Here is an 18,012-nt window from a genome sequence, read left to right as displayed (position 1 = left end):
GCTACAATGATACAAGTAATTTGCTATGCTGTGCACGCTCCGCGCGTGTGTGGGTACTCTACTCGAGCAACCTGCGCGACTCGGCGTACCAGCGCGTGTAGCAGCTCTCGAGGTTGGGCCAGTCGGTGTCCGGGCAAGCGGCGAAGTGGTGCAGCCACAGCGCCAGGACCTCCTCCTGCTGCTCCCAGGGCAGCTTCCCGATCAGATCATCCAGCACGGCCACCATCTCCGTCCTCTCCTTGCAGCTCAGCACCGGCGCGTCCGTGCCGTTGCTGCCGCGGCAGAGCAGCGGCAGCCACGACCGCAGCAGCGATACCCGCTGCTCGGCGATGGCGCCCTTCTCCTCGTTCCCTCCGGGGCACAGCTCGAATTCCCTCGAGTTGGCGTGCTTGAACAGGAACACTGCACCGGATGGAGTGACTCAGTGACACATCGTTTCAGCAAAGCTTGTGACGGCAAAAGTAGCTCTAGTGATCACACGATTCTGTATGCAAGGTTTCATGAAAGTGATCACACGAATCATCAAACCTCTCCATGCTTGCATTCATTATGACCACGTAATGGCAATGCATAAGTTCTTCTGCACTTTGCCGGCGGCAGCCGTACACGGGCACCGGGTTTCCTCGTCACAAAGACGTGCACGTAGCCACGTTGTTCTACGCCGTCCTAACTATGTTTTGATTGGTGCAGTCTACACGTAAAACTTTGGGGTTTTGTGATGTAACGTACCAGCGAGCCGAAGCAACGCGACCTGGAGCGTCGGGTCGGCGACGAGCGCGCGGCTACCCAGACGCGACGCGGCGCCGAACTGCGCGGCGGCCTCCCGGGCGGCGCCGCACTCGGCCATCTTCTGCCCGAGCCAGAGCAGCTCGGCGGCCAGCTTCTCGGCGTGGGGCCCGCCGAACCCCTCGTCCAGAGCGGTGGCGGTCGGCCTCCACCACCGCATGCCGGAGCGCACGGCGCGCACGGCCAGCTCCATCCCTGGCCACTCCCCTCCCGCCGCCGCGTCCAGCTGCCGCAGCGTGCGCGCGAACGCCCCCGATAGCGCCGCGCGGTTCACGGCCCCGACCCGCGCCCCGCCGGCGCGCACGTTGTCGTCAACAAGCCGCTCCGCGAGCGCCCGCACGAGCTCGTACTTGCGGGAGGCGACGGGGAGCCGCGACGCCACGGAGAGCACGTGCGCGAGGGCGCGGCCGACGCAGGTGGCCGCCGCGGGGCACCCCGGGTCGGCGCGCGGCAGCGTGGGCGCGAGCGCGGGCGGCGGCGGCGGGGACAGCACGCTGAGGAACATGAAGAAGAGGGAGATGAAGGACTGCGTGGCGAGGAGCAGGAGCCTGCGGAGCACGGCCAGGACCCGCGCCGCCGCGACGGGGAGCGGCAGGAGGAGCACCGTGGAGCGATCCCCCGCCGCCGCCGCCGCCGCGGCCGATGGCGGCGACAGCGCCGAGAAGAAGCTCGCGGCGAAGGAGGCGAGCGGGTCCATGGGCATCCGGAGCTGGTTCCTGCGCTGCTGCAGCGTGTCCATTCTCACAGCCAGAGCCAGCGAGAGAAGAGGAAAAAAGAAAAGAAAAGAATTCCAAGGCTCCAACGAGTGACAGTGTGACAACTGACACTATATGAGGTGCGAGAAGCACGCGCTCGCTCGCTTATCCGTATAGAAAATGGCACGCGCGGAGGAGAGTGAAGCGACCGACAAGTGGGCTCCACTTAGCGCGGGCCATACGAGTCAGCCGTGGAACCGTTATTAAATAGAGTTGATTTTAAGTTTTTTTATCCTAGTTTATTTTATAATCTTGATTTTTAAATCACCAAGAACATATATATATATATATATAAGAGTTTTATTAGAAATTATTTCTTGCTTGCAAATATGATATTTAACCTTTTCCTTTAAAAACCCTAACAATCACCCCAAGGTGTTAAGAAACTCTAAAGTCCAAGCAATGAAGTACACCCTGTCCTTTTGCTTTAGTTACACTTATAAGTCAAAATTTAAATTTTCAATTTTAAATTTAAAGTTAATTTTGATATTTTTCACTGAAGTTTATTTTTCATTATTGGCTTATAGAACCCTAAGAATTAAAGGCGTATCTTAAGTCCTCTATATGTTGGATCCCTCACGGAAAATAGGAGAGAGGGGAGGGAGAGAAAGAAGAAGAGGGGGGCTAGAGGAAGCAAAGGTAACTAGCCCTTAGCCTTTGGATCTAGATCCGCTATTACTAAGAATATATATATATATATATATATATATATTAAAGTTTTATTTATAAATATATCGTTTAATCTTTTTAGGGTTTAGGGTCTATGTATGGCGCCAAATTGAACTAGTCCTTGCAAGCTTGTGCGGAGGCAGGCAAATCGATACAATACTGCTGTCTGATTCTATATTTTTTTTTCCCAATGGTCACTAACATGCCGCAGCGGACTGCCCAGTCTACACAAACTTTTGGTTCATCTAATGAGGTGATCAGATTGTTCGTCTTGTATCGGACTTCTTGGCCCTCGTAATTCGTCCACATGACATTCTGTAAAATTGCCGGGCTGTTCAACCCGTGTAGACACCACATACGTACCTTGTAAACAGCACTTGATCTAGTCGGACAAACATCTAAGATAATCCGATTGCTACCATCGGATGGACTCCAGTCTATTGAGTCTTCAAGACAAATTGTTGATTTGCAATACAAACTTCATTCCGGCTTAACTTCACTTATCTTCCATGGGATTTAGCATAGATTTGATGCTAGACAAGAACTAGCATGCATCATATTCTATTTCTTCCATGTGAGTCAAGTTACTTCGTTCTCTTTATACTCTTTTTATAGTATGGTCAAATATAAAATAAACCATATCCTATCACCATAATTTGTTTGATGTGGAAGACTTGTAAAACACGGGCTCTTTTCCTTTGCTTTACTCACTGAAAGTCGCACTAATTTCTTTATATATACATCATTATAACACATTTAATCATTAAGAACCCAACTCCCTTCACAATTAGCAAATACAAAAGCAAGGTCCTAGGTGCTTAGATACAACGCCTACAGTGTTTTCTGTTGGAAGTTTTGTTGATGTCAGTTTTCAGAGACTACCGGCTAGGGTGATCTATCCTGCTACTGGCAGTTGAAATAAAGCTGGCAAAATAATCTCAACCGTTAATTTAGAGCTCTATTACTACTAGAGGAAAATATTATACTAATAGATCTGTTACCACGGAGGCAGTTTGCTCCGTCAACGGAAAGACGTCCAATTTATTAAGATTTGGCGACTTGCCCAAAGGATATTTTACTTCATAGAAGGTACGATATTATATCATGAAATGATTTTGTACTAAATATAGCCAACCGAATGTTTTTCTCGAATCAAATGTCTCTTGCGACATCACCTGGCCAGAAAAATGTGGCACAGTTCCTGTACATGTTGGCATGTTGCCAAAGTTCTCGAATTTATGAGAATACCAACTTGTGAAAACTCAGAACTGCGGTCGCAGACAAGTGTTCAATGCCTCACGGGTAATATTACTAACAAATGGAGCACAGGGGCTTCCATCACAAGTACGTGATCAAAATTGCCTACAACCAGGCGTCTCTAAAAAGTTCACAAGTTGGAGCTGCTCATATCACCTGAGTTTTTTCTGTAGCCTTCTCTCTGCTAAAAGACCCGATTTATTCTGTGGCTCCAAAGCTAAAGCACGCCTGATATCTGTACAAAAATGTGAAACATAAATGCCAACTCTCTTGACAAGATCTTTATCTTAAAAGCAACTTAAAACATTGAGTATAGAACGCGAGGTCAAAGTATATCATCAACTTCGCTTGACAATTATTTCATAACTCATCTAGTGTTACATTGGAATCTTCCCTTAATAAGAAAATTAATCAACGTGATATCAAAACTCGTTCTTCAAGAGTAAAGGGTGAAACAGAAATCCCAGTAGACAGAGACCAAAAGGAATACCAAGTTAAAACTTACACTTAATGATTACTCCCTCTGATTAAAAATATTTGCTATTTAGGACAAGATTTGGTCAAACTTATAAAATTCTAACCATCAATAATTTCTTAAATGCTTAGTTTAAATACAGGACAAATGATACACATAGATTCTCCATGAAAAGTAGGAACATAATATCATAAAGTTACTATATTTTATAAATTTATTATAACACAAAATTGTTTTGTTGGAATTTTAAAAGTTTGACCAAATATTGTCCTAAATGACAAATATTCTTTTTTACCAGAGGGAGTACTTTATAAGAGCAAAGGTTCAATGTATATAACTTAGATAGGCCGCCAGTTCACCTGGATAGCCTTGTGTTGAAGATCACAATCTGATAGTAGAACAACATCCTCACTAACCATATTCTGCTTAGCAGCAGATGAAAGCAAGCGCATATGTTCATGCATCATTTCTCTCTTTTGACTATATAAATGCAAAAGTAAGTCTGCTAAAAACCATTTACCTAAATACTAGCTGATAACATACTTCGGCTTAGACATACTGAAAAGTGCCACAGAAAGCAGGACAAGTCCAGCTGAGAGAAATTGTGGCTTTTTTTCCTAAAATCTTGTTATGATATATCTCTAGTCTCTTTGAATACATCCTATATGATCTACCTGTATAGAAATGCCAATTATGTGGTTATTTATCCACGGCATATTGATTATTTAATATTAATGAAATGAGAATTTTGAGCAAAGATATCAAATAGAATGCAGCAACCAATAAGATCTGTTTCTAGCCATTGAAATATTTTGAGACCAGCCTGAGCGATTTGGCACCAATACAAGTGGTTCAATGCATAAGATAACAGCCTAACCAACCACCATCGCCAAAGATGGCTTCAACCTTTAACCAGTATTGCCATATGCAAATAAGAGGTAACCCATAGAGTATTAACAGTGGTTCATTTAGTTCTTTTCAATATGCTAGTAAAATTTAATGTCAAAATAGAAAATTGTCAGACCTTGAAGAGCTTCTTGGTTATTCAGAACAGCTTCTCTTGCGATACCTCGTCGTAGATATGCTTTAACATTCTAAGAAAACAATGAAAAATAAAGGAGTGAGGAGTTCGATGTTGTAATTATAGAAGAGATTATAGTCATACAACTAGCAAATACTGTAGAACTATGGAATAAATCTTTAAAATATTTGTCCTTTCTAGAAAGCTACAGGAATGCACACAACTGCCATGTTTATCAGGCATTGATCATCATTCACCACATTGGCAAGTTGGCAACTTCTCTAGAATACATTTATTTCAGGAATTTAATTGAAAAGGCATACTTTGGATGAAAATTCAATGAAGAGAGAGTGCCATACTTGATGAAGAGATGCATATTTGCATGTGCAAATCTGGGTTCCTTTTCAGCAAGATAATTCAATTAATTTTGCATTGACTTAACTTAGATCATTGTGTTTTGGTATCTCAATTTTAGCACCATAGGTCAATAAAATTAAACTTGTATTCCCCAATGTTGGGACCTGATGATCCATCTGATATTCTGATACCAAATACATACATTATGCATGGGGTGTATTACAAACATAGGTTGGATATTCAATATAACAGAACCTAAATATAATATGTACAATAAATCTTTATGCAGAAAAGCCTGGTCAAGAAGTGATAGTTAGGCTGTGAAAGAAAACATATGTACTTGTACAAAATGAAGCACAGAAATTTTGCACCTACAAGACTCTTTGAGCAAGAAAAGAGAGGTGAGTGCTAACACTAGGAACTTCAAAAACTGACAAAAGAAAGTGCCTTACCTTTTTATCCAAGAGTAAGGCCTGGTCACAGTCTGCTTCAGCTTGCTTATAACTGCACAGGATTAAAAAGGTCCAGCAAATACTAATTTCAGATGAATTAGACTAATCAAAATGAATGGTAGAAAGCATACCGGCCAAGTTCCAGATATGCAGCTGCTCTATTGCAGTAATATGTGGCATTTGTGTCATTCAATTTGATGGCATCAGAATAAAATTCAACCGCCTTGCTCCATTGTCTTCCTTTGAAAGCACTATTTCCCTGTCAAATGAGCTCAAACTTCAATAATAGATTGTGGAAATTTTAAACAAGTTAGATGCTTAACCTGATGGCTACTCAAAAACCTACTAACCTTCAATACTAATATGCTTCTAATCTTGCATGTGTGTATGCTAACTTGGTCTAGTGTACGTATTACCTCGTTAAACATTAATCTCCACATACAGAACAAAATCTAGCAATTCTCTTACGGTTCCAAATAAACCATTTAATACTTGGGTAGAAATATTAGGCAAGACCTAATTAGTATGACCATAACTACATTTGCTTATCAAATCTTTTAGTTAAGGTTGCTACGATTAATAGAAGAGTATAACTTCAGCAAATGTGATGAGTTTTTCAGTAAAGGTACCTAGACTTGTAAGAGTATATTAAATTTGAATTAGCCTGGAAGACTCTACAGTCAATTTTAAAATCAGGATTCCAGACTAGTCAGAGGTGCCAAATGAGACCTAATTTACAACTCATTTCCTATGAGCAAATTTTAATCCCTATACCACCATCAGTCAGCAAAGATAGCAAGGATCAAAGGGTTAAATATTTATTAAAAAAACAAAACCTTTTCTTTCAACAATTCTGCTGCACCAAAATCAGCATCTCTATTGATTACTGGTGCAGTTACCAACTGGGATGCCAAAACCACTTGTTCTCTGATGGAAGAATACATATACAAGACATTGCGAAGAAGAAATTTGTCTGATCCATGTGCTGCTACAAATGAAAGAGATATAGGATGGTCATCGTGATTTCCTAAGGGAATCACAGCCTGCAAAAGTGAACAGAGTCAGACCCTGTTTTAAGATTTTTATAGCCAAAGGGAAAGGACCTACCTGAAAGCAATTATTTAAACTACCTGACAGCAGCCTGAAAGTGTAGCGATGCCTGCAAATGCACATATTCTATCTTCAAACCCAGATGAGAATCTTTGCTTTGCATTTCTCTTCAAAGGATATCCAGCTGTGGTTGGCAGAACTAAAATTCCAGTATCCTAAATGACATTATGTGAAAGAAGTTAAGAAAAATTCCATAAAGAAAGCCTTTAATACAATGACATACTTTTGGAAAGACATGTTGACATTAATTTTCCATGAATTCTTACCTTGTGATACTACATGGACAAACAGCAGTTGGCATCCCATGCAATAATTTTTATCATTTGAAGAAATGGATATAACCAAATTAAATCATCAACATATTCGATTGTATCCATTTTTTTCCAATCTAATCTATGCTAAATGTAATACAAAGTATTATCAATCTCTTTCGCACAATCAAGCTGTCTTTACACATTCTGTTTTTGTCCAAAAACCAAACAATTCACACTATAGTTGTTTTAGCGATTGCATATGAACCACATAACTATAATGTAATTGATTTGAGCTACCAGTAGTTAAATAGCCACAATTAAGAACAGAGTCAACCACCTTTAAAAGATTCTTGAGTGCAGCTCGCAATTCATTCCTTACAATGTATAAAGATTTGATGTTATCACTTGTGAAATTAACAGCTTGTAGCACGCGAGTAGATATATCAAGGCCAAGCTTGGGTTTTACAGTATTAACCCAATCCTCGTGATTTGTCTTGAATTCATATCTGAAAAGTTAATTGACATATAAGTTTCAGTGTTCAGTAATATTAGATTCATCTATAAGTGGGCAAAAACTACTAGTAAATGAAACAAAGCTGATTTTCCTTTCATGAAATTATTGATTAATCATGCAATAATGAAAAACCAGAAGGCAAAACCAGCTCCTTGGAAGTGACCAATTCTGTCATGCCTCATGCCTGGTATAATGCAATCAATCATCTGTGTAACCAGCTCCTTGGAAGTAACATATAATTCACACAACTATAATGGAGGTTTTGATCTTGCCTCCCCCCCCCCCCCCCCCACCCAAAAAAAAAACAATCATCAGTGTAACTTTCCCACTTCCCACAGGTAGAATGCAATCAGCAAGCCAGAAACCAAAAGACTTCACAAGAGAACTTATGAACACTATTCTTACAAGGACCTTCAATTCGTAAGCTACAATTTAACTACCAATCAACCTAGTACCCCCAACCTGTAGCAAGTGCCTGAGTTGACATATCGGCCAACTGGCAAACGAGAATTTTTATCATAGAAACTTAGTCAATTCAGTACATCAAAGAATTCATAGCTGACTCTTTACATGCATCTTCAGGTGGAGAAATAGGATACAATGTGGATCAGGAAATTTGATTAATTCCGCAAACAATCCTCGCTGCTATGCATTAGCAGTAATAGACAAAGATATCAGCATTATAATCCAAATTTAATAATTAATAGTTTCATCATTCAAGGTTCTTGCTCAGTAACCTTTTTAAATCACTAACCATCACAAAACATTTTTTTTCTCCCTCATTCTAAATGGAAGGAAGCATTCAAGACAAACCTATGTAATAACAGCATAACTGTTGAGAGTGCTTTCAAGGCTGACATTCCTTCTAGCATCTTCATAGTGGGTTCACAAAAATCCTTCAGGCTAGGTACATGTGAACTGATATACTGACCAATATTGATGTGCTTAGGTGGCTGGTCTGCAAACAGAATGTGGAGTTGAATGTGGCACATCTACATGTGTAAAATAAACAAATCTGACAAATTCAAGTAATGAGACATCAGTATGGCTTACATCCCGGTAATGTATGAATAGCATTTTCTATGACATTTATTGTTTTCTCGTTGGGGACCTTCAGCAACTGAAAGCAATCATCAGCAAAAAATAACTGCTTTGTCTGAATAAGACCACCTGTAGCAGCCGGTAAAAGAACATCTCCAACACGATGCAAAACACTTGGATCTCGTGCAAACCATCCTAACAAAATAAAGAAATAAATTTATATGAACTCCCAATAAAGAAATAAATGTATCACTACTTCCCAGTGGTCAAGGGGCTCTTCATTTTGAGTGACGGTTTACCATCTTTCTATTATGGATATATGCTTCTAAAAAGGGAAGGATTGAATAAAAATAGTCCCAAAATAACTTCATTTTCACTCATCACACACATACCAATACAAAAAGCAAAAAGACTAGAATACCCTCTACTTTATCAAATCCCAATACAATTATTCCCTATTTTATCTATTCCTAATGCATTTATTCCTTGCTTTCACGAACTCCAATGCAATGATTACTCAGAAATGAACTTTATTTGGGACAAACTAGATTGTCAAAAATAATCTTATTTTGGGACGGAGGTAGTATGTGATATATATGCCAAGATAGTTAACTGTGATTATGAAGAGCTTTTCTTACTAAATACTTCATCTGTATATACAAATGAATCGCAATCACCCACATTATCTTTTTAAAAGCCACTTCTTATGTAGAAAGACAGATGGAACTTGCAGAGCACATGCACATGCTCACATAGCAATTTGTGCGATAGAAAATATGAAGATGATTGTCACAATCAGTAACATGATTTCTCTAGGTGTAAATTACTGATGAGGGAAAGATAATACCAATTGCATCTAAACTTTGAGAGTTTGGAATGGTGCCAAGAGTAGATACAACCCCATGAGAGGACTTGAAACAAAGTACACCGCAGAAACATGCTGGAATTCTTACATCACCAGTTGTATCAGTACCTAAAAGAGTTCCAAGGTATAAGAGGTCAGGAAGAACAGGCAATAACTGAGCAAGACATGGGGATTTGTAACATGTAAATCATAAGAGCCTCAGTTTGCATCATGGACTTACACATGGGAAAATTGTAAAAGGCTAAACAAGAATTAAACCATATCATGCATGGACTCGTTAACGAAGTAAGTGACAATGCATGAAAGAATAGACTGAAGGCTGAAATAATAATCACAAAGATCAAAGGGCTTCTGCTGCTAATGCTAACAAGTAGATAAGTTTCTGATGTACCATTACATTGATGGAACATTCTGGACAAGAATTACAAACATAAGAGTTGAGGATATGAACAAATAACCCTAACTAAAAAATACCATATTACTGCTGTGTGTGCTTAGGTCAATCAATATGCCATCACATGGTATATGCTATACGATGCTCTTACTGTAACACCACCAACAAAGTACAAAAGTGGACAATTGACTTGATGGTATGCCAAAGGTAGATGATTCTTAGCCTCATATCCTAATAAGGTGTTAAACAATATTCCGTTGTAACAAAAATATACTTGGAAATAGAAGACTGAAATGTAATGGAGTCCAAGGTAGCAACATGATAGTCTTCACTGTAAAATATTAACACTACAACAGATACCCAAAAGAAAACATTATCACTCATTAAGATAGCATGCTATTCAAGTCTCCATGAAACAGAAGAAAAGAAAAGGTTTCCATGACATGGATATGTGAGAAATGATAACTGGAGGTAATCAGTGGCAGTCATTTGAATATATACCAAGAGCAAAGTCGACAAGTTGTGCAGAAACTGCCACAGCAGAGCCACTGCATGATCCACCAGGGAACAGTGATGGAGATGCTGGGTTGATTGGTGTTCCATAGTGTAAATTTCCTCCAGTAACACTGCTAAAAAATAGTGAAGGAGTTAAATATTAACATATATAATTAAATTAGGAACGCATAAATTTTCACCAGAGGCATTGTAAGAGCATGGACTGCATGGTAAGCAACTAAGCGCAACTAAGCAAGCATAGGAAAATGAATTTAACTTGTAGTGTCAGAATGTTTTAACTATCTATTTTCTAGTGCAGAATATTTAGGCTATCAATTATCTAATCTGTAGGAAAAGAGGTTGGTTGTTCCTGAGGAATCTTTCTTGCATTATCCAAAAGTTGGATCCTGTTACCACAAATATCTATGATGGAGATCGCTGTCATGCTGTAATGATGAACTTATTTCAACCACTTCAACCAAAAGGTTAATAAAACCCCAGGCAAGTTGAGCAAGTTATGTGTTTCCTCCCTGAGGACACATCAAGTTCCACTTCAACCAAAAGTTTAATAATATACCAGGCAACAAGCTTAGACAAATATGTCTCGCAAGAATGCTCTGCTGCACTTCCCAGTATACACAGAAGAACTGATTTTGTCACATTTTTTCGTTTCCGATGCAGAAGAAATATTCCACCCCAAAAATAGAAAAATGGTTGTTACTCGACACTTCCAATCCATAATGTTACTTTTAGCCACTTCATGTCATTTTCTTCTTTCATTTTCTGCACATGGCATTAAACTAACATCCTAGAGTTTCTAAGCATCCACACTGCAGCAACCAGTAGCCCAGTAATCTGGCATTAAACAGCTCAAAAGTCACAACAGTAATAGTCATTATTAAGCCATACCAAACAAGAGGAATCACGGAATGAATCAGACTTAATAACCAACTAAAAGTACAAAATACAAACCCAAATCCGAGTTCATCCATTACTGTGCTACCGACGTAGGTGCCCCCCTGCTTCCGCAGCATCGTGACAGCAACCGCCGTGCGCGTGGCTGCCTTGTGAGTTCTCTTCCAGTCCGGATTCCCAAACCCAGCAACACAGCCCTCGATGTCGAAGCTAAATCACAGTAGAAACAGGTCAAAACCAAGATAGGAAACCCGCGATCCCGCGGAATGTCGAAGCAGAGCGTTAGGCTTCAAAAAGCTCACCTGTCGCTGGCCGCGAATGTGAGGCCCGAGAGTAGCTGGCGCGCGGCGGGAGGCGGAGGCTGCGGCGCCGGAACGAGCTCGTGGCGTTCGCAGAAGGCGCCGAAATCGGGGGGAACATCGGACCTCGCCCGCAGCCACCGGCGGCTGCGCCGCGCGGCCTCCACGAGGACGATGACGCCGGCCACAGCGACGCCTGCCACGATCCATAGGCGAGTGCTGGAGTATCCGCCGGTGCCCCCGGCGCCCGATCGCGCCGAGGAGTCCATCGGAGAGGCGGGCGCGTAGGAGAGCTAGGGTTTTAGGAGGGGTTTAGAGTTTTAGACTTTAGAGGAGTAGTGGAGAAAGCGTCGCGGATTCGCGGGGAGGAGCCGGAGCTGAGGAGTGACGAAGAAGAAAGAATTTTTTTTCGCTAGTTCTACTTCTCCTCCTCTCTTCCCGTCTGGGACCTGGGCGCTTATTGTGTTGGACCCAATGTCAGAGATGAGTTGGCTGGGTATAATTAGCTTGTTTGACAAGTAATTTTTTTAAAAAAATAATGTTATTTAATAAAAAATCATAAGTATCGGAAATTATAAAAATGGAGTCATAATCAAACGGTGCCGGGTCCCTATCAACCCGGTCCTCCCAAGATGAGGAAATACCTCGTCGAACTTACCGGCGTTCGCACGGAGAAAGTCTATTGGAGGATTTTGATAGGGTTCACCTAGTATATGTTGTGTCTTTTTTTTTTAGGGTAGCATATGTTGGTTATCATCGTTTCGCAGTTATAATTACTTATAAGCTAAAATTTAAATTTTAGAATTTAATTTTAGACTTGATTTTGTGGTTTTTTCATCATGCTTTGTTTTACACATTTCGTTTTTAAGTCGCTATGAACACGTATATAAAAATTTTACCTATAAATTATTTTTCGTTTGCAAAAACGTGTTTTCGCTTATTCCTCTAAAAAGCGAAACGATGGGAGCCGTTGTGTTGTGTCTGATAGAGCACGGTTGACCACTCAAAGTACGACACAGTTCTGTTTTCATAATTTTTCTTTCTTAATATATCTTTTTTGCATTTTTTATTAAATAGTATTATTTTTTAAAAAAAATCTACAAGTGAAAGGAGACCATGTTTGCTATTTAAAAAAAAAATCTTGCGGAAGGGAGACAAATGGTTCGATCTGGTGGGCTCGTAATGGTCACAATGGCCCTAAAGAAATGCTATATGGGCCTCGTGGGGGGCAATAAATGTTATCCTAATAAGGCCATGGCCCAATATGCCTCGTGATATTAATAAAGCTTGCCAGAAGGCCTTCAAAAAAAAAAGGACAGCATAAGTTTCATGATGCTAATAACAGTTGTCCTCACTAATTCTTGTCGCAATCTCGCCCTTTAACCAGGTCCATGGAAAACTAATTCATGGTAGAATCACGGTAGGAACAGTAGGCCCAGATGGTTCATGGTTAAATTCATCTCAAACCCAGGACTTTTTGTTTTTAGGGACAAATTTATGACTTGGTTCTTCATGTCTGACAGTTCATCTGCTTGCAGTTGTCATACAGAAGAAATGATTAAAATAAAATTAGAAAATGGGCAATGCTTAACGAATCCTGGTGTTCACTCCAGCAGGCCCCAACGCCTGTAAGTACATTTTCAGAATATTTTTTTCTGGGATAGTGCAATTCAGTCCACTTGAAAAAAAGAAAGAAACAATTCTGTCATAGCTAACTCATAATCTCATACTCCAGTTTTGTCCTTTAGATCCCATTAACAACTTAGCAAACTAAAATAGTACAGTGGCAAGTACAGTGTGTAATGGATAAACAATGGCCAGTGTAATGATAGATGCTCTGACAGATTAACTATCTTTGACATTGTGATGGGTGGCACTCAACACTTGGTTATGCTTTCTTAGAGAGATAGATCTTTGTTCAAATTCGTATTACTAAAATATATCTCATTCAATATTACTCCCTATGTTCTAAAAAATAAGTATTTCTGCATATTTCTCGAAATAAATTTGGACATATGTATGTTTATAATTATTTCGAGAAACACACAGAAATGCTTATATTTTAAAATATATGTATTAGATTTGTTTATTTTGGGACAGAGCGAGTATAATTAGATTTTCAACACATAATGCTCTATCCACAAGGACCAGTCACCAGTCTAACTAAATGTGGCTGTACAATTATACTCAAACTGACAACAAGCAACCAGTGCATTTAACTGTGGGTCAATTCAATTATATGCACTGAACTTTTGAATGTATTAATGACAGTTTTATCTGAAGAAAAAACAATTTGTTACTAAAAGAGGTGTGTCAGGAATAGGAAGATACAAGAGAAACTTTAACTATAAAATGAAATGATTTGCAATATCAACAAGTAGTCAGACTAAAATGGTTAGAGCTGTAGCCAATTACAAGAGAAAGCGGCAGCGCTGATAATAAGTTAGGTTCAAGATGATTGTCACCTGCAGCAAGTGGGCTACAGAAACTCAGAAAGAAGCAGTTGCAGCCAGGACAGGGATTGAATCTGTTTAAATAGTTGCCAGTGTGTGGATGCCTAGCTAGCGAACGAAACCAGTAGCAAGCAGGCAGAATCGCTTTCCTGCAGAGTTGGACATAACAGTTGGGAAAAAACTGGACGTGAAACATGTCCATCTCTCAGCGAGGCACACGTCTCTGGATGCCACGGCCGGGCCCTACCTGAATTTCTTACAGCATCAGAAAGCAACACTTTAACAGCCAGGATGATGTGAGTGTGCTCCGCATGCTTTTCCGAGAACGAAATGAGAGCAAAGTCTTGAAAGCATCATGCGAATCAAAACTAAAAACACTGTTTTTAAACTGAAAATGGCCACAGTAGCTTCAGAATTCATGCTGAATTTTTCATGCATTGCTAGAACAGAAGCATATGGCACGGCTGTGTTTTCTGTAATGCCAGTACGCTAGGATAGCAATGAGCAAGAGCATTGACGCAGACAGCATGTCGTCCTTGCTCAATTTGTTTGATAGTCAATATGTAGGACACTGTACCTCTAATGATTTTGTGTCACAATCTTGTCGTCACCAACGTGATGCATCCGTGTTCAGGACTCCACCATTTTGATCTGGACAGTGTGAATGTTCAAGTCACAACCAACTGAGGAGGCTGGAGTTGAGCTACTAAGCATCAGGAAAAGATCGGATGAAATTAGCATTGGATTGAGCGGCCCTACACACCAATATTATACCATTAGACAGTAGTTGTGTATGCAATAGTTTAGTGTGCTCGTTGATCCCTGATGGACGACTGAGTTAGTCCACGTGCATTCTGCGTCAGTCGTATCTGTTCTTCACAGATGATACAAGGGTCAATGCCGTCAGGTAAGTTCTAGTAAATTATCCAGAAAAATTTGTATTTGTTTACTTATTGATTATATATACTGAGTACCAAATGTCCATAAGGCTGAGTGAGGTGCTTCGTCGATGTACAGATGTACAAAAAAAAAAGAGGGGTTAAAAATAATGGAGAGAATTAAAAAAATTGCTTGAGGAACAGGAGAAAACAACAGTTGATTTATTCCTGCACATCACTGACCTGATTGCAATCAAAAGACAGTACTGAGGCGATGTGATTTACTGAAATCATAACTTATGGCACAGTTAGAAACCCAAGTCCATAAGGAACATCTTTTAGTTGGACTTAATGAACTGCCTCCCAATCACCGAAGATTGATGACATGGGAATACCTGCAAGTGGACTCTGATTAATTTAGCATTTGATCCATTTTATTATTAGTGGCTCTTGCATGGGTGTTTGTTTTATCCTTCTTGAAGGAAGGCAGCCTCTGTGGAGCAGGAGGAAAAGGTAGTAGAAGCTGTATTTTTCATTTTCAGAGAGCAAGAAGAACTTTATGCCATTGCTTAACTTGTTGTGGGTGCCAAGTGATGCAATTGTACAGAGTACAAACGAGACAAATGGCACAAGCCATTAGATGAGGAAAATTAGGGAGCAAGAATCCTCTATATCCTTGTGTTTGTCTTCTTGCATCAATTGTTCCATCTGGTTCTGTTGCACCTGGCCCTGTGCAAACATACCTATACCTATACTTACATGTATGACTTACGTAGGACTGCACGCATATTAATGTTCAACGTATGTTTACTTTTTTTCCTTGTGTTTACTTGCTTGGAGTATGCCAACGAATAGTTTAACAACGTCATCTTTCCGTTTCTGTTTATACTCTAGTATTTGAATTTACAATTTTATCATATTTATTTTCAGTCTTTACTTTTTAGATGGCTAAAAACATAAAAACATGTATATAAAAAAAATTTTATTTATAAATATACCGTTTGACTTTTTATCTAAAAAATCCTAAAAGATCCCGCTAAATTAGTTGTCAGTACTCAGTACTGGTACTACATATACAACTACTGTATCCTTCAGAAATCAGAATACAGACGGTATCAGTTTAGTAGACAACAGTCAGAGGGCGAACAACTATTCAGATGTCTGTCTACCTTGTACGTCGAGTTCCTTTCAGAGAAAAAAAAAGAAAGGGAGAAAGTGTACTACAAACGTTGAGACGAATAGTAGTATAGGAGACACCAGGATCAAAGCCTTTATTAAAACGAAAGGTTGGTACGTGTGTCTCTAACTATATCAGCTACTACTAGGGCATTTCCGTGGCCTTTTGGACGCATGGCTAGCTGGTGTGGTTTAAACCTCAGAGCGAGCATGGTCCGAGGCATTTGGCCTGTACCGGCGATGACGGCATGACAGGACGCCGCTGGCTTCAAGGAGTGCCGAAGGGGGCAAAGCTCGTCATCAACAAAACGATGTTCTGGGTTGTTGGCTACACCAACTCCCCTGCATATGTCAAACAGGGGGGGAGTGTCATCGCTTGCTTGTCAAAGTTTTTCATGGACCTGCCCTTTTTTCTGCCACTGCAACCAAAACGAAAACAAAGTGTATATTTGATACTTTTCAGCCCAAAATTTGCTAAAAGCCCAGACCTTTAGGCCGGGCCATACAGCGTAGCACCCCACTTATACTCTCCTTCACTTCTTTCAAAGTACTCTTACCAAAAAGTGCTATAGGCCAAATTAGTACTATGACACCATGAATAAATCAAAGGCTCATAGGCCTATGTTTATGTGGGCCAATGATAAAAGATACTCTATCCATTCTAAAATATGAGTATTTGGTATCTCTCGATAAACGTGAAATGAATAGAGGTGATAGAATATGTACAGGCAGGATGAGCAGTAATTTAAATATGAAGTGGTTAATATGATAAGTAATATTATAAATATTACTTAAAAAACCTTATATCCTATATAAGATTTAAATTTTAGAAATCCTTGTATTATGGAACAGATGTAGTACTTTGGTGCCACATGTAAAGCTTGGTAACCTGGAGTTCGATTAATAACTAGAAAAACGGTGAGAACTGTTAACCTGGAAGTGATACGTTTCAAACCAGCAAACTCAAATAGATGACCGGATTAGTTTGGTAATGGGTCCAGTATTCATGTAATAAGTTTGGAAGTTATAAAAACACTCATTTCATCATAGATGTATTTTATTTGAAGTTTTCCTACAAAAAAGGAATCACCCATAATGATATATCTCGGTTATTCAACTTAAAACCAGTAGTTATGCCGCATTTTCACTTCCGGTTTTCAAGGCTAATACAGACTGCTGGCAACAAAATGAAGAGAGTGGAAGGTCAAATGCAGGCTTCCTAGATGTACGATAGGTGCGCCCCGTGACTTTAGACCACAAAGTATGATTCAAACTAACTGCAAGAATGAGAACTTCTCACGACCAAAACCACATGAATTGTGACTGAACATCAACACAAACAGTTAGGAAACCGAACCCTAGGTTCTGAAGAATATCTGATCAAGCCTTTCTCTGGAGTGGCCTTGCGGATCAATTGTCAGTCTGGTATGTATAATCTTTGTTTCACATTATAATATATTCTGGCTCTTCCTAAAATCTTAATATGTATATACAACCCTTTGTTCTAAAATATAAATATTTCTAGTATTTAAATTTTATAGGACATATAAACATTTATGCACTTACTTCCATAATTTCAATCATCTCAATGATTTCAGATATGCTTAGAAAAACAATATAATCAATTTAAATTTTAAAAATTAATCATTGAAATGACTAAAAGAAAACTTTTTGATATCTTCTTAGGCTACACTAAACAATCTAACAATGTTTAGGGGGTCATTGTTTGGCTTTTTCAGAGAAAAAAAACCAAAGGATATATTTGCAAGCAAAAAATAGTTTATCAATAAAACTTTTATATCCGTGCTCTTAGTGATATAAAAGCAAAAATTTTAAAATAAAATAT

The 18,012-nt window shown here is 39.7% G+C and overlaps 1 protein-coding gene across 1 annotated transcript; it reads right to left on the bottom strand.

Annotated features, from left to right (window-relative positions):
• Positions 1-6: 6 nt before the first annotated feature.
• On the bottom strand, positions 7-12,077 carry LOC102709813 (outer envelope protein 64, mitochondrial-like). Its single transcript, XM_040520647.1, has 15 exons — positions 11,663-12,077; positions 11,418-11,570; positions 10,452-10,576; positions 9,539-9,664; positions 8,704-8,886; positions 8,464-8,608; positions 7,474-7,642; positions 6,903-7,037; positions 6,609-6,815; positions 5,904-6,031; positions 5,773-5,824; positions 4,967-5,036; positions 3,623-3,702; positions 730-1,612; positions 7-402 (listed from the first exon to the last, which is right to left on the bottom strand). The coding sequence occupies exons 1-15, from the start codon at positions 11,926-11,928 to the stop codon at positions 59-61; spliced, it is 3,066 nt and encodes a 1,021-aa protein (XP_040376581.1). The 5' UTR covers positions 11,929-12,077; the 3' UTR covers positions 7-58.
• Between the last annotated feature and the right edge of the window lie 5,935 nt (positions 12,078-18,012).

The sequence above is a fragment of the Oryza brachyantha genome, chromosome 2 (assembly GCF_000231095.2).
Source record: "Oryza brachyantha chromosome 2, ObraRS2, whole genome shotgun sequence".
In the NCBI taxonomy this organism is placed as follows: Eukaryota; Viridiplantae; Streptophyta; class Magnoliopsida; order Poales; family Poaceae; genus Oryza; species Oryza brachyantha.
Note: the sequence above shows the minus strand (reverse complement) of the source record. Positions and strands in the feature narration are given on the sequence as shown.

Bases quoted from the DNA above. Each gene is read 5' to 3' on its own strand.
- LOC102709813 (XM_040520647.1), bottom strand. From the start codon at position 11,928: ATGGACTCCTCGGCGCGATCGGGCGCCGGGGGCACCGGCGGATACTCC. The intron at 8,887-9,538 runs GTATTATCTTTC...TTATTTTGTTAG, and splicing joins TCAAAGTTTAGATGCAATTG to GATGGTTTGCACGAGATCCA. The intron at 6,816-6,902 runs GTAGTTTAAATA...TCACTTTTGCAG, and splicing joins CACTTTCAGGCTGCTGTCAG to GCTGTGATTCCCTTAGGAAA.